Source organism: Saccostrea echinata, unplaced genomic scaffold, assembly GCF_033153115.1.
Source record: "Saccostrea echinata isolate AGI-Se365-2 ecotype Australia unplaced genomic scaffold, CSIRO_AGI_Sech_v1 ptg000030l, whole genome shotgun sequence".
Lineage (NCBI taxonomy): Eukaryota > Metazoa > Mollusca > Bivalvia > Ostreida > Ostreidae > Saccostrea > Saccostrea echinata.
In genome coordinates, this window is record NW_026889779.1 from 4,337,974 (window position 1) to 4,354,871 (window position 16,898).

General features: G+C 32.2%; 1 protein-coding gene across 1 annotated transcript; it reads right to left on the bottom strand.

Moving 5' to 3' along the window:
- Window positions 1–746: 746 nt before the first annotated feature.
- On the bottom strand, window positions 747–12,696 carry LOC133197123 (sodium/potassium-transporting ATPase subunit alpha-like). The gene is made up of 20 exons (XM_061332978.1): window positions 12,540–12,696; window positions 9,778–9,957; window positions 9,347–9,550; window positions 9,007–9,120; window positions 8,501–8,635; window positions 8,185–8,302; window positions 7,803–8,071; window positions 7,505–7,703; window positions 7,266–7,377; window positions 7,046–7,178; window positions 6,742–6,934; window positions 6,432–6,607; window positions 6,174–6,313; window positions 5,756–5,973; window positions 4,269–4,370; window positions 3,892–4,141; window positions 3,610–3,784; window positions 3,333–3,463; window positions 3,099–3,200; window positions 747–2,483 (listed from the first exon to the last, which is right to left on the bottom strand). The coding sequence occupies exons 1-20, from the start codon at window positions 12,570–12,572 to the stop codon at window positions 2,363–2,365; spliced, it is 3,105 nt and encodes a 1,034-aa protein (XP_061188962.1). The 5' UTR covers window positions 12,573–12,696; the 3' UTR covers window positions 747–2,362.
- Between the last annotated feature and the right edge of the window lie 4,202 nt (window positions 12,697–16,898).

Consider the following 16,898-nt stretch of genomic DNA (forward strand, 5'->3'; position numbering starts at 1 on the left):
AAATCAATCGCGTTTCAAAGATATTTAAAAATTTTAAGATTAATTATATCATTTAATTAGAGAAACGTGAGGTAATTCAAGTACAAAATCGGTGAAATTTTTAATTTAAACATGAATAACACATATCATGTGTATATCTACATTTATTCTCGTATTATTTTTTAGCTCAGATATGCCATATAGCTTTAAGAATGCACCACTTCAATAAAATTCATATCAATTCTGTAAATCCCATGGAAACAAGTACAAGTTATCATAAACAAATGCACATATATTAAATGTTTTCAAGCTTCTATTACTATGCTGAGGGTAGATTTTGTCACTAAAGTTCTCTTTAATGCTAGTTCTTAAAAAGGTTATTAAAACTTGTATAATGCAGTTTTACAGTTGTTATAATGTTAAACACTAAGTGTAACATATAGTATATAGACACTGTTGAAAACTGTACACAAGGGTGGGCACTCTTGTTCGATTTGGTTGATTGGTGTTGTATAGCAGTGTGGTTAAGATATTCCCGACATACTTCAAGCTCAATAATTTTTTTACCTAGTTAGTACTCTGTATTTTGCCGAGTTCAAAAACCACTGTGTCACAATAATTACCAGGCACATGGTAATTTGCTAAACCACAGTAATCAGAACTGTAGCAATTAAAACTATTCACTATTGTCCTCATTTCATGCAAGCATAATAATGTGTAATAACAACAATAAATACAATGTCCAGTAAGTAAAACTCAACAAATCACAAGTCTCTAAAAGGTTTATTGAAAATTGTGTTATTCTTCTACAAACAATTGGCAGGTGAAATTCATGTTCTATAAAAATGAAAGACAAAACTCCACCTGAATGGACAAAAATGTTCTATATGAACCAGTAAACGAGGTCTGTGCTAAACACATGCAGTAGATTATACAATTTAGAGAAAATAAAATATTCCTTTGCAAGGCTGAACCACTACAGCTATGAAGAGCACCACTATGGATGAGGCTTTACAGCAGCACTCCTACAAGCTGTAGAGGTCCGCGAGGAGTGCAACAAAAGTTTAGAAGTTCCAAATAAAATTAAATAGCTACCCACATTACTGGAACCCCTGACTTTTGCATCACTAAACTCTGTATATGAAATGACAAACAAAGCGAACAAGAAAAAATGCTAGGCAATTAAAGTTGCACATCTTTTTTTTTTGTCGAGATTCAAAATGCCACAAATTCAAAACAATGAAAATTAGAAAATCTACTCTAATTGTAAATTCAAGTGAATTTTCATTACTAGTTAAGGAGAGAACTTCTATAGCCTACAATATTGCATCTCTATACAGTTTTTTTTTGCCTTGTGGTTATACCAAACTATTTTCTAGATAATGCATTATCTGGAATGTTCTTTCATTGCGTCAACTCTTATACACAAAACATAATTTGGTATCAATATAAACATACATCATCTAAATTCACATTATACCTCATATAACAAGTCTAATAATTTTAATTGAACTGTTTATCATACTTTTAAATCATAAGGTATATATATTACATTTCATTTAATTGAAGTTAGAATTTTATGTCCCAGTCATATATATTCGTGATTCCCTGTCATAAATTTCACAAAATTAATATGCAATGCTAAGTTTTTTCCTGGTTACGATATGTGCAATATTATTTACAAAATCCACATTCACTAAGATCTGTACACTGAATAGATGTGCGATTTCCTGATGAAAGGATTTGTTAAAAGTACTATTTGTGTCATTGGACAAGAATTGGGAGAAAAATGCATTTTTGGTATTATACTTCATAGAATCAAGAAAAATGTGAATTGACAGTTTCAAATAAAAGATCACATGTTTTGGTTTAAAAACATTCGTACAGAACATAAAAATTAAAAATTTATGAGCGAAAAATAAAAAATATAGGATACATTTGAATAAAACATTTAAGTAATCTATTTTCTTGTACATGAATTATGGTTTAGTACTAACTACGGTGATAAAATACTTGTGTACTTTCTTTCAGCCACAGTGTACAATATTGTGATCTTAAAGAATGACATTTAAACAATTAAAACAGCAATATTAAAAAAAACTAATTGCTTAATGTACAAAGATCAAATTAACAACAACCACATACACCAGCACCTATGAAAGTATTCAAGGGACAGAATCAAGTAGGATCGGGATTCCCAAATGTGTATAAACAATGCCAAAGATGTGTATACTTATGATGTTAAATACGGTATCTTGTCTGTCACTTGAAAATATTCTCATAAATGTTGATTAAAAGTCTTCACGTAAATCTGTTCGCTTTCTCTATAAACACATATATTCTATTGAAATAGTCTGTACTTGCACCTATTACATGCCTTCCATTAATAGTATGTTTCCCTTTCCACAAAACCACCTGGATTGCGTCTGAGAATGTATTTTCGGCATTCATCATAAATGAAGATAGCAATGCTGAATGGGAAAGCTGGGAACCACCATGACCATCTGCAAGAAATTAAATAATAATGATTCTTCAGTTTAAAATCTATTAGATAATTTAATTATGAAGCTTATTGTGCTGAATAATACATAAAATTTAAATCTCACTTTGTAGGGATGCAAATAATTTAGTTCATTTAAAACAAAGTCTCCTAAGAAATTCAAGTAAAACAAAATGTTTACAGAGATTTTGAAAAGATAACTAACACTTGAAGGATATATTTTGCAGGTTAGTTCAAAAAAAAAAAAAAAAAAAAGGCCACAAGTCAGACTTGATTTCCTTAAGAAATTTGTTTCATTAGATTTCATAATAGTGTAACTTAAAAAGTAGGCCAAAACTGGTACCTCCCCCCCCCCCCCAAAAAAAAGTAATGAATTAAGGCATCTACCCAAACCTCAAGAATACAAAAAATAAACAACAGCCAACCAACAGAAACAAATAAAGTCAACATTCCACACCTTCAGACAATTTTTACTGGAAGAGTAAAAAAAAAATGATCAAATTTGTCTCTCCTGACAAAATTGCTTGCATTTGCAATTTGGCAAGTGGTTATTTGCAACCCTGCTTTGCTTCTGGATACTGATGACTGAATTTCATAAAATTAAAGTGCAAGAACATACCTGAGATTCTGCATACGAAGACCTTGCTCTAATCCTGGACAGTATGTCAAGAATGCAGCAAGAGCAGTCTCAAAGAACAAACCGAAGGTCATGTGGTGATTTCTAAAATTGATAAGTAAATTGAAGTAATTAGAAGATGCTGATATGTTTCCTTTTCTGTGACTAACTTAATGCATTTTCCAAAATTAAAATCTTGCATAAATTTTTTTTTAGTAAATTTTAATCAATACTCACTTCATTCCTTGGTGGAAGAGTGAGAGTCTTCTAGTTTTACAAATGATTAAATCAGCCCATTGTACAACCACAATAGAGACAAAGAAAGCAGTGTGGCATGTGTATTCCAAAATCTTTCTCTGGCTGTAAGTCTGGAAAGAAAGTTCAAATATTATAAATTTGCTACACCCAATCTTTAGATTTAAGACATACACAAAACATAATTATCAATTTAATTATGAGCAATCTTTTAGCAGAGGCTTAAAGTTTTTATTTCATATATAATTATAAAACCTACCCATTCTTGCCCATAGGAGTCTTGTAAATCATTAATAGCCTGAGAGTCCCACTGTTCTCTCAATCCCAGAAGACGAGTCATCCAGAAACCATTTTCACCCATAATAACAAAGTAGACAAAGAAACCTGAGGAAGCCTGAATCATACCAATCTGTCCGTAGGCCATGGAAATCAATCTAAAAGATAGAGTATTGACTTAACGAATAGAATAAAGCATGGGCCAACTTCTTACCAATAATGCTCAAACTGCGACTAAATAACAATCAAGGTAACAGATTCTCACCTTTCATTGACAAGTTTATCCTTGAATGGATCACGAGGCTGTCTCTTCATGATGTCACTCTCTGGTCCTTCATAAGCCATGGAAATAGCCGGTACCATGTCAGTTCCCAAGTCAATACACAAAATGGTAATGGTTCCAAGTGGCAGAGGGATATCAAGAAGAATGAAGAACAAGAAAGGGGAGATCTCAGGGATGTTGGAGGTCAGAGTGTAGGCAATAGATTTCTTCAAGTTGTCAAAGATCAAACGACCTGCAATAAAATAATAATAATGTACAATGACAAGCAAGAACATTATTCATGACTAAATAATGTCAGGTTATTCCTTCTGTAGCACACCAAAATACTAACTGGTATTCAAAATACAAATGAAACAAACCTTCTTCTACTCCAGTCACAATGGAGGCAAAGTTGTCATCCAACAAGATCATGTCAGCTGCCTGTTTACTCACATCTGATCCAGCAATACCCATGGCAACACCTGAATTCAACAAGTAAAGCAAGATATTAATCTAACTTGTTCAGCAAAGGATGGCTCTTATTAGGTCTTTCCACCTTTCTGTGGAAAGACCTCTTGAAATGCTTATGTTTATTATTATTATTATTATTTTTCTTCCCGGACTTTTGAAACCGCAAGACTTATAGAAAAACTTTATAGTTCAGGATACTGGATATTAAAAGTTATTCTGAAAAACGACCCCCCATGTTTGAACTTTGACCTCTTACGAAGTTATTGCCCCTTTCGCAAGAATAGCTTGTTATCGCTACTCCTTCGAAACCGTAAACCGTAGAGGTATGAAACTTTCACCAATGTCTTCGACTAAATGAGGGGACTCTTCAATCTATTCATTGTGAAAGAATTTGTTGACCACTTCAATGAGTTATTGCCCCTGAAAGTTTTTGATGTTCACAAAAAATTAAAAATTTTCAAAACCATAAGTCGTAGACACATGAAACCAACTGCATTGAATTCTTTGACCTTTGACCTTGAAATTTATGTCAAGGTCAAAGGTCAAGGTCATTCAAACTATGAGATATTTATAACTCTCTTGTCTTTCAACATATACTATATCTCTTTGCATCATTAATATGTCCTCTTAAAACTATTTCAAAGATTTCATTCTTGTCCCCTTAACTTAACCCCTTTGAAAGTTATTGCCCCTTGTGCGAAAAACCTTGTTATCGCTACTCCTCTGAAACCGTAGACCGTAGAGACATCAAACCTTCACTAATGTCTTCAGGGTCTTTAGACACAACTTCAATCTATTCAGTGCGAAAGGATCTGATGACCCCTTATATGAGTTATCGCCCTTTAATGTCTTTGCGCTTAATAGTAGGCCTTATAACTTTTAAAGTATAAGTCCTAGAAGCATGAATCCAATTGCAATGTGATTATTGACCTTTGACCTTTAATGTGTGGTAAAGGTCAAAGGTCAAGGTCATTTCAAAAATTTTCATTTTTTCTATTTTTCAAGCCATTTATGGATTCTTTTTTTTATAAAAATTAAATTTAAAAAGTAAAATATAAAAATTAAAGAAATTTACAGAAGGTGGAAAGACCTCTAATTGTTCGAGAACAATTAGTCTACTAGTTCTTTTATTGTATGCAACTTAAAATTAGTGTGAACTTTGAAGTTAAATGGTGGAGCTTGCATAAGTTTTCCTTATCCCAAAAGTATATTGTACCATAATATAAACCAAGATACAACTTTTGTTCCCTATGTACATGGCAGTAAGTTTTTACTGGTTATCAAAAAACAAAACAAAACAAAAACAACAACAAAAAAAAACTATCAACAATCTTATGATATTTACATTGAATACTACACCATGGTGACTAGCATGAATATCGACAGAGTTACTTACCAATGTCAGCTTTTTTCAGAGCAGGAGAGTCGTTGACACCATCACCAGTAACGGCTACAATGGCACCTTGACGCTGGCAACCTTCTACAATGATCAGTTTCTGTTGGGGTGAGGTACGGGCAAACACAATCTCTGAGTGATTCTTGAGAACTTCATCAATCTGGGCAGGGGTCATGTCTCTCAGGTCACCTCCGTGGATCACAGCAGCCTTGGCAGCACTAAAAGACACCAATACAGCTGTTTTTTATCAAGATGTTCTACATACACTTTACATTTACTCCATTAAAGGTATTTACGTAGTCAAATATGGTCCTCATAAAAAATTTTAAATGTAAATCTTCATATGGCAATAAAAAAAGTACACTGTTGACCAAAATAAGTAAGACTGCAAGTGCAAGATCTGTACATGTTTATATACCTTGTATCCTGAATTTCCTCAACTGGGACTCCACGTTCTGCTGCAAGATCCTCAATAGTTTTGCTACCTTCAGAGATGATTCCTACACCCTTGGCAATGGCCTTAGCGGTGATGGGGTGATCACCAGTAACCATGATAACCTTAAACATGTCAATCAAATTACCTGAGAATCTCACATTCTATCATCTTCCACATACATGTATAAATGCAAGTTATTTTTTATATCTAAATCAAGAAAATCTCAAAATTCAATCAAACCTTAATTCCAGCACTTCTGCATTTTCCAACAGCATCAGGGACAGCAGCTCTGGGGGGATCAATCATGGACATGAGACCAACAAATCGGAGACCAGTCAGTGGGAAGTTTGCATCATCAGAATCGTATGGATATCCTGGTGGGTACTGGTCAGCAGGCAGGAAGTAGTCACAGAATCCTATCATGTATAATAAAATATCATAAACATTCAAATTTCTAACTGGAGCTTAATTGTAACACTCTAATTAATAAACTAATACAAAACATACAATTTTCCCCCTCTTTATCTTCATAAAAAGTGCATCAACATACCCAACACACGTTCTCCAAGACCTCCCAATTCCATGTATGCATTGTTGAAAGCCTCTCTGAAATTGTCATCCATTGGCACCTCTTTTCCGTGCATCAGAACAGTAGAACATCTCTCAAGGATTCTTTCAGGGGCTCCCTTCATTACAAGTAGACACCTAGGATCATTAGGATTCTCAGTCTCATGGATGGATACCTATAAAAAGAAACACAAGTTAGACAAACAGGTCCTAAGAAGAATATCTTGTTTTTTTTCTAAACAAAATTCAAATTTACAGCATAAATTACAGCAAACGTATTAACTTGCCTGATATTTATTGCTCGAGTTGAATGGAATTTCACAGATTTTCTTGTTTCGTGCTCTGAACTCGGTAACTTTTCCAATTGACAGCTCAACACATTTCAGAAGAGCAGACTCTGAGGCATCACCATTACACTCTCTACGTATTTAAAAAAAAGATTTTAAATGACACTAAAAGAACAACCTGATATACGTGTACAATGAATTTATTTGATTTTTTTCTTACCTCTTTAAGACTGGTAAATGATCCTGGTTTGCAGTGAACTCTGCACGGTTACATAACATGGCAACTCGGGCAAGAGCCATCCAAGTTTCATCACTACTGCTGTAGGAAGCGTCTGAAAATATAAAATAAATTATAAAATGAATTATGCAAATATTCTCAATTCCTCTCATTTTTATAAAATGAAAATGAACACTGATCACAGAAGAGCTTAAACTCTGTTTGTATGGTAATATTCTCACTGGTCTGGTCATCACTGGTGTCAGCCTCCACAATTTTTGCATCAAACCACATGTGAGCTACTGTCATTCTGTTTTGTGTCAAAGTTCCGGTCTTGTCAGAGCAGATGGTAGAGGTGGATCCAAGAGTTTCTACAGCTTCCAAGTTCTTTACCAAGCAGTTTTTCTTTGCCATTCTCTTTGCAGTCAGTGTCAAGCATACCTGTTTTTAGAGCATCATTTAAATGTATTCACAAAAAACAATTACAATCCAACTTGCATTTTTACTTATAATAAATTGCAACTTTTCTCATGAACTTACAGTGACAGTAGCCAAAAGACCCTCTGGTACATTAGCGACAATGATACCAATCAAGAAGATGACAGCATCCAACCAGAAATATTCCAGAATGAAGGCAATGATGAAGAATGTAACTCCCAAAAAGACAGCCACTCCTGTGACAATGTGGATGAAATGTGCAATTTCCTTAGCAATTGGGGTTTCTCCAACTTCCAATCCAGAGGCCAGGTTAGCAATACGTCCCATAACAGTCATGTCACCACATCTGATTACAACACCCTTGCAGGTACCTTCAAAGTCATTACATCATGAGTTCATGTCAAAGTTTTCACCACAGTAATTAAATTCAATAAAGCTTACAAAAAGAAAATGCTACTTTATAAACCAACTTAAAAGTAGTTACCTTCTACAGCGTTTGTTGAGAAGAATGCAATGTTACGAGTTTCAAGTGGGTTGTCATTTGTAAAATCTGGGGTTCTAGTCTGGGGTTCTGATTCTCCGGTCAGAGAGGAGTTGTCTACCTGTAATAATCAAAATGCATACATTTCATATATTAAATGTAATTTCTACTCATATTCAATTCAACGGGGATGTATTTTTCAATTCAAATAATCATAATAATAACATGACTACAACTAAGCATAAACATACTTATATAACAGCAATTTCAAATACATGTAATCTTTTCGAAGTGTATTGCAATTGATCTTATTTTGTACCTTGAAGCCATGTGCGGTGATAACACGAATATCAGCTGGCACTCTGTCTCCAAACTTGACATCAATTATATCTCCCACAACTAATTCTTCAGCTTTGACATTTGAAATCTTTCCATTTCTAGTTACAACAGCAAACTGCAAAATTGGTTCAAGTACAACATACAGTCATTCTTATTATGCAACACTATATGTAAATGGATTTAAATAAAAATGCTTCATAGAAAACTAAATTCTTGAATGTAAAATCATATATCGTTATTTGCAACTTCACTGTAAAATTTTAATGAATCAAATTAAATACATTGCATACAATTCACAACACTCAACACTCCTCATAAATATGGCTAAAGAAAGACAGGTGTTTTGTTCATTAAAAAAAAGAAAAGAAAAGAGAAATCCCCAGATTAACAGTTAACAAGATCTTATTACTCATACTAAGAGCTCCTCATTCTGTATTTTTTCTCCTCTCTCTCTCAATTTCAAACAGAATTCCTTCATCCACATACCTGAGGAACCATACTTTTGAAGCTTTCCATAATTTTTGAACTCTTAGCTTCTTGGTAATATGAGAAAATGCCAGTAACTAACACCACAGCTGTCAACACTATACCCAAGTATAACTGAAAAGCAAGAACATCAAGTTTATTGTTCTGAATGCTGCATTAACAAATACTACAATGACTATCAAAGGAATCTTTATAATTAAAAAGGCTTTTGGAGAATGAAGTCTTGATTGTATTGATATAAACAACACTGATATTTGCACATGAATGAATAATTACTTTTTAATCTTTTAGTTCAGTACTTCTGTTCTTGGAAATACAACCAATCTCCTTTGTTACTTACATTATCACCTGGTGGATCATCATAGGCACTAGCTTGAATAGAATAAGCTATAAAACAGAGAATGGCACCTATCCACAGAAGTAGTGAGAAACCTCCAAATAATAACTTGCAGAACTTGATCCACTCAGGGGTGGTAGGAGGTGGTGTCAGTGCATTTGGACCATCTCTTTCTAGGATTTCTTTGGCTCGTTGCGCTGTTAATCCCTTTATATAAAACAATAATACTTCACTTAAAAGTAAAGCCAAAAAAAAAAAAATTCCTTGAGATACAGAAGTCACTCAACATTTTGTTTAAGTGCAGTTCAACAGAATGAATCTCATATCCCAAACACCTCAGCATTCAATCATATTTCATATACACTTTTTGTTGTTGTTAATTCTGCTTTTATGACTGTGGGCCAGCTGTTGTATATTCATATAATAAATCATACCATAGTGGGATCAGTGCCTAGCCTGGCATATAATTCTTCAATGGGGATCTTATGCTCATCCATTTCCAATTCTTGCTTGAGTTCATCAAGGTTTTCCTTTTTGGACTTTTTCTTTTTCCCCTTTTTGGGGTCTTCACCCCCTGGGGTGACAGCATAGCGGTAGCTGTCAGCCCGCGGGTTCTGCTGAAAAACAGAGACATAAAATATATAAGAAATATACTGAGTTCATTTTTAATATTAGAATAATTTTACAATTTTTCCAAATATTTGCACTGTTAAAAAAAAACCTAGCCACACTGTTGCTGTAGTAAAGAAAGACAACTTCCACTGTTTGTCAGTATCATGATAAACCAAACATGTTTCAATGTAGGCAACAATCTTATTGTGTTCACCTTCAAAAAGAAAATTTCTAACAATAAATTTATTTTTTTTCCTATAAATCTTTACTCAATTTCTCTTTTAATGACACTATTGCCTTGTTAGTGGGAAAACTTTAATAATTATTGTTATGACTTTGAGAGGGCAAAGCTGCTTTTGCTCTTGCTTCAATGCCACACAAAATAAGTCATTTCCAAAGTTTATATATATATATATATCATCCCTCATCTGATTATAATATGCTTTACAGAATAAGAATTAAAATGTCTATCTAATGTTTCAAATTTTCAATACAATTATTATTGATGTTTTCTTTTTTGTTTGCTGGTTGTTGTTTGGTTTGGTTCCCCCCCCCCCAACCTTAAATTTAAATAATCTCTTAATCCATTTAGCATGTTTAGTGATACCTCAAGACCTTGACATTGATTCTTTCAAAAAAAAACTGTCTTATTCACTTTAATAGTTTTCTATTAACCTATACACAAATTATTAAGTGTACATATACAATACTCCAACACCATATGTAGATATATATCTCATAATATTGCAGCGTTTATTTCTTTTGCATAAAAAAAGTATTCCAAATTGTTACTCAACTTTTCAATAAATGCCATCCATAAGCCTAACAATGAGTAACTTTCTTGTGGCAAATAATTTTCCAAGCTTGTTTTGTTAAATTTGTAGTCTATTTTAAAATCATGAAGTCTTATTTACACCCTAATTTGGAGTCCACAAATAAAAAGGACATATTCTATGTATCCTAATTTTCCAAAAAAAAATCCATGATACAAAGAAACCTGTGACACAATGAGAATTCAGTATACATGTACCACTACCAGTAACACTATCATCAATGTACATATTTTGAACACTTTTTCTGTCATTATCTTCAATGAACAAATTCTATTTAAAAAACCTATCTTCTTTGAATATAACAACTAAAGCTAAGTAAACTGACATTCAGCAGAACAAAGAAACCCTGCTGTTGCAGTCAGACAGCCATATTTGTATACACACATGATTAGTAATTAAGCATTCTTAATTTTCAGTTTCATTTCATGAAAATATTTTTTTTAAAATATCTTGATTGCATTTTTATTTTGCAGGTTTTGCAGAAAATTACACAATGTGCTGACTGCTGGAAGGGAAAATACTGTTGGTCAACTTGATGTAGTTATATAATGTGACACAATGACCCCTACAGGTGTTTACTTAACATGTACAAGGTTTTATAGACTATGCTAGTAGAGTTAGAAAAAGGTAAGATTATATAATTTTACATCACAATATAAAAGTAAGTGTTATCATGTTCCTTTGAAAAAAGCTTTGTCTGGGGTATTAGTGTTGTAACCTTTTCTAAGCAAGAAAAGGAGCCATATAGAGAACAAAAGGGATGGAACATGAAAAACTGTTCAAATATGAAACCATTCAAAAACATATATTTTTCAAAATGCATCAGAATTAATTTTGGCAACTGGGATAAAAAAAAATGGACTTCTTGTTTAAAGGAAAAAAAATATGGAAACAGTTGATTTAATTGTTGCAATAGTTCAGCAAGATTTTACAAAGAGATGAGAGCTTATAACATAAAATTTATTCTATTTCTTATCCTAGTATATTTGTAAAATATGTAAGGATAAAAGCACTAATGCAACTTAAATGTTCATGTATTAATTTGCATAAATTATTAGCACTTCACATTTGACAAGCCATTACCATTACATAACATATTTCAATGAAATAAGGACTGCATTCTTGTACACAAGTTATACAAAAGACTATATATATCACCAGCTGACAGCTTGTCCTGTGTTTGCTGAAGCGTAAACTTCAGCGGTGAAATGACCTCTAAATCATCATGACCTTTTCTCTTTTCACGTGCAGGAAATGAGACAATGAAGTACAAACTATAACAAAATTCACAACTATATTCACAAAAAGTAACCACGAAAGTCAACCACATTACTCTCAAATCAATTTGTTTTAAATGTACAGCACACATGCATCAAAATAAATGCTTTTAGCCAACTGGGTCTTATGAATATTTATGAGTACACCCTGACAGGAATTTTCCCTAAATAACAGGATATACAAAATATTTATGTATTATAGTTAACAAGATATTCACGGATAACATTTCGCATCTTTTTAAAATGGTACAGTTTCAAAATCAACTCCCAAAAAAATGTCAAAATAAGAAAAAAATAAGTACCAACAGCGTAAATCACCTTATTAAGCAACATCTTTTGAGTTTTCCAAATAATTTAAGGATAATTCATCCTGTAAACACTTTAAACAAATGCACATACTAATTCCACATCTGTAAAATAATATCAAAATAAAAATAACGTTTGGATTGCACTGAAAAAACAATTTTTTCTCACCTGTTGTTGCGATTTCACCTTGGTCGACGCCATCTCAGCCCAGGCGGTCACTGGAAGGAACTCTGACGAATCACACAGCCAATGAAATACTATTCTGTCGTGACGTCACAAAACTTTTGCAACAAAATCTACAATCTTTTGATGTTCAGAACCTGACTACTACTTGCTTAATGATGCTATGATGAAATACTCTAACACATAAACAGCTTTAAGAATGAATTAGGAAATATTTTCAATTTTACACCGAAATATTTCGAAATAATTTGATCACGTGACCAATGTTTTTATTTCATTAAGGTGTTCATGTATTAGTCGTAAAGCCCCCTCTTATTGATATCTCTAAGCTACATGTACAAAGAAAGTGATGAAAACAAAATTGACAAAGATGATGTATATTCATACTTGTTCATGTATAATTAAACATTCTTGAACGGATTAAGTTATTAAGAATTTAATAATAATCGTTTATACAAAGATAGGTTATGTACCAGCCGTAAATTATGTTAAATCTGTGCAATATACTGAGATATCAGCATGATCAGAGAAGCATATCTTGCCAAATTTTCGCAATGGTTCATTACCTTTGGAAATAGAAAAAAAAAATAAATAGATACACCAAGCCTGTAACACTCCTGTACATATTGTATAGAAAATGTTTTGGAGGATGAAAAACATTTTTTTTATTCCACTGTGAATCTTATAGCGATTCATGCAGTTGCGCTATGATTTATATTTACAGGCCAAAATCTTAGAAGCAAACGTTGATAGTTTTAGTGAACATCATTGATATACAACAGGCATGTAGTATTGTTTTTGACAGGGGAAGCAAGAAAAAAGTGATGGTGGTGGACTGGTGGTGTGTGTATGTGTTGGATGGGGGGGGGGGGGGTAGATATCAAACTTTATCCAAGCATTACCAAATTACCACGAGTTGACTAAACTGCAACAAAAAGTGGGGGAGGGGGGGCATGCCTTTTCAACAGTAAAAGGTTATGCTTGAAAAAAAGTGGCGGTAGCCCCCCCCCCCCCCCAAAAAAAAACTAATTATTTTAAAATTGTGAGAAAATATAATTAATTATTTACACATTTTTTAGACTCTCATATGTCTTTGATACAGGATGCCAATATTTTCCATACAGTGTGTAATTCTGTTGTTGTTGTTGTTGTTTTTTTTTTTTTTTTTTTTTTGGTAATATTTAGCATGTGACACTTAAATAAACAATAGGGCAAACAGAACAAGAAAAAAACTAAAGCAATTTATATTACATTAAGAAATGATATAAAATGCTTTTACTTTTAGATTTAAAATTACGTTGAGATTTGAGAAATACTCTATGCAGGTATAATATATATACGATAATTAAAAAAAAAACAAACAAACAAAAAACACTTGCAAGTATAACGGATAAATATACCTAAGATATAGTTTGAAAAATACTGTTATGCCAATATATATATATATATATATAGAGAGAGAGAGAGAGAGAGAGAGAGATCTATCTATCTATCTATCTATCTATCTATCTATCTATCTATCTATCTATCTATCTATCTATCTATCTATCTATATATATATATATATATATATATATATATATATATATATATATATATATATATATATATATATATATATATATATATATATATATATATATATATATATAAAGCACTAAAAATGACCAACGACACGAACAATAATAATTGTCAAATTTTCGGGACGACCTGTCCCTTCCTCAGGACAAAGAAAAAAGTTAAGAAGTCATAAAAACAAGGGAAATAGAGAAGCAAAAACAGCTAGCACTACTTCTAAACTACCAAACACTAAATATTTACAATGTTACATGTTTAATTTGGAGTTTATAAACAGTTGTGAACAAAGAAACGCGCTATGAATTGCGTCCGGTCTATCGGGTGTACTCTGGTGAAGTGTGATTTACATAATTGAACGAATTACTTATCGCTAATTAATTACGACCAACAGTAAATCGTACATTGTCTTATTTATATATATATATATATATATATATATATATATATATATATATATATATATATATATATATATATATATATATATACACACACACACACACACCAATACCAATATGACCACTTAAAGTTCATTTCCAGTAGGGTCCTTTGTAACAAATTTCAATGCAATACTTAAACAATAAAATGCTTTCTTTGGTTGTTAGTACGGGAATTAATGTCGCAGCTATTGCAGAAAAAATACATAACCCGCGTAAGCGGGTTATGTAAAATTTTTTCTACAATAGCTGCGACATTAATTCCCGTACTAACAACCAAAGAAAGCATTTTATTGTTTATATTTATATCTGTATAAAAAACATTCAAAGTAAAATTAAACATGTTAAATATTGTATTAAAGATGTGTATGTCATTGTATGTATAATTGATAGAAATCTATGCAGGTGGCTAGCTTAGTGTTGTTTACTCATTGATAAACGGCAATGGGTTTCTTAAGAAATAAAGGAAATAATATTCAAAGGATGTAAATATATGATAGTAATGTAAAAGTAAACATCTTTCGTTTTCTATCATTCTTGCATTATCTTAAAAAAAAATGCAATGACTTTCTTGGCGCTTTTTTTTTTAAATTTAGATAAAAAGAAGATAAAATTATCAACTGATTGATGGCATTTTTGTGGTTCAAGTTCAAGGTTCAAGTTGTTAACGTTACAAACATAAAAATTTGACAATTAGTCTAAGCTTTTTAGTGAAAAAATGTCTTTAATCATATCAATAAATCGTATACCGACTTTCTGGAGGAAATAAAAGAACTTGATCCGCCTCCAGTTTAAGAGAAGACTTCAGTGTGCATTTAAAGTCTCATGGAAGAAATTAACCAATCACAAAAAGTATATTTTATTAGGACTAATAATCTATTCAATTAATCTAAAGTTAGAATTAAATGACAAAAATACGCTTGAATCAAAACGTTTTGATACAAGCGATCTCTGCGAGAAAAGCCGATCAGAAATCCTCGTAGACTCTGACTACTTTGATCATGAAAATAACAACTAAAGCCATGTTTATATTAGTAAAATAAATAAGTTTAGCAGCATAGATTATAATTTTTCATTCACTGTTTCACAAAAATGTCTATAAAGCGATGAAAAGCTGTATATATATAATGGTGACAGCAATAAGGTAGAATTTTAAACATAACAATTTCTTAATAAATTATAGATAATTAGATATTAATATTAGCATCGTTAGCAACCAAAATATGTCCAAAAACATATATTAATCCAAGCATCCATTTTTTTCGTATCATCTCTCCTTAATGCAAAAACGATGAATTTATTAAATTCTCAGCATACCCTATCACATACAGACGATTGTATTACAGCGAGGAATACACATTTACTTGTAAAATGCAATTTTCTCACTTTTTCATTGTAGTGAGTGGTCACAGCAAACGGAATTAATAAATAATATGTCAACTTGTATCTTCCATGCTTTAAGGTATATCAATAGTGACACAAAATTGATTCAAAGGGGTATTTTAAGGCACCTGCTTTGGTTAACCCATGGGAGAACTAACTCAATTTCAATCATACCATGCTTAACACCATGATTAACCAATTAAAAGACTTATTTTTTTAATTTTTTTTCTTGGTACCCCGTCGCTCAAAGAGAAGTATATGCGTGTCAATCCGTATTGTGCAATTAGAAATATAATCTCAGATTAATACATCAAATGGATAGAATAAAGAATGTTTACTCTGTAGATTATCCGATAGAGTCTAACAGTCCTTTGAAGAAGACAACCAGTTATTCATGCAATTGAATTTACCAACCAGTATTGTATTTTATATTCACAGTACATGAACCCGCTTATAATTAAACAGACCCACATTTTGTACTATTCGTATTGTTTCTATCCAATAGATAATATATAACAGATGAACAGTTTTCTAGTAGCGGATCCAGAATGGGGGGGGGGGGGTAGGGGTTCGTATCCCCTCCCTCTTTGGATTTAGAGTTATTAAATTTATATTGTAAACTCAAAAAAAATTACCCCGCGCCCCCAATATACGGCCGGACTCTTCATAAGTATATTACGGTTTATCCATGAGAGGTCCCCCTCCACCCCCAATGGAATAATTGTGAGTGTTTACTTTAGAAACTTGTGTGAGTGTGCATGTATGTTTATTATTTTTTTACAGCTTCTAGACTAATTTTTAGTTATATTTTATTTGGTTTATTTATCTATTTCAGTTATTTATTATAACTGGTTCCAGCCCCCTACCCCCCGAAAAAATTTTGGTTCCATCCTTGTCCTTGATTCTAATCAACGAGAAGAACCCATTCATTGAATTATATACATGC

Bases quoted from the DNA above. Each gene is read 5' to 3' on its own strand.
- LOC133197123 (XM_061332978.1), bottom strand. From the start codon at position 12,572: ATGGCGTCGACCAAGGTGAAATCGCAACAACAG. The intron at 9,958-12,539 runs GTGAGAAAAAAT...GTTTTTCAGCAG, and splicing joins AGGTGAAATCGCAACAACAG to AACCCGCGGGCTGACAGCTA. The intron at 2,484-3,098 runs GTATGTTCTTGC...AATTTCTTGCAG, and splicing joins CTTCGTATGCAGAATCTCAG to ATGGTCATGGTGGTTCCCAG.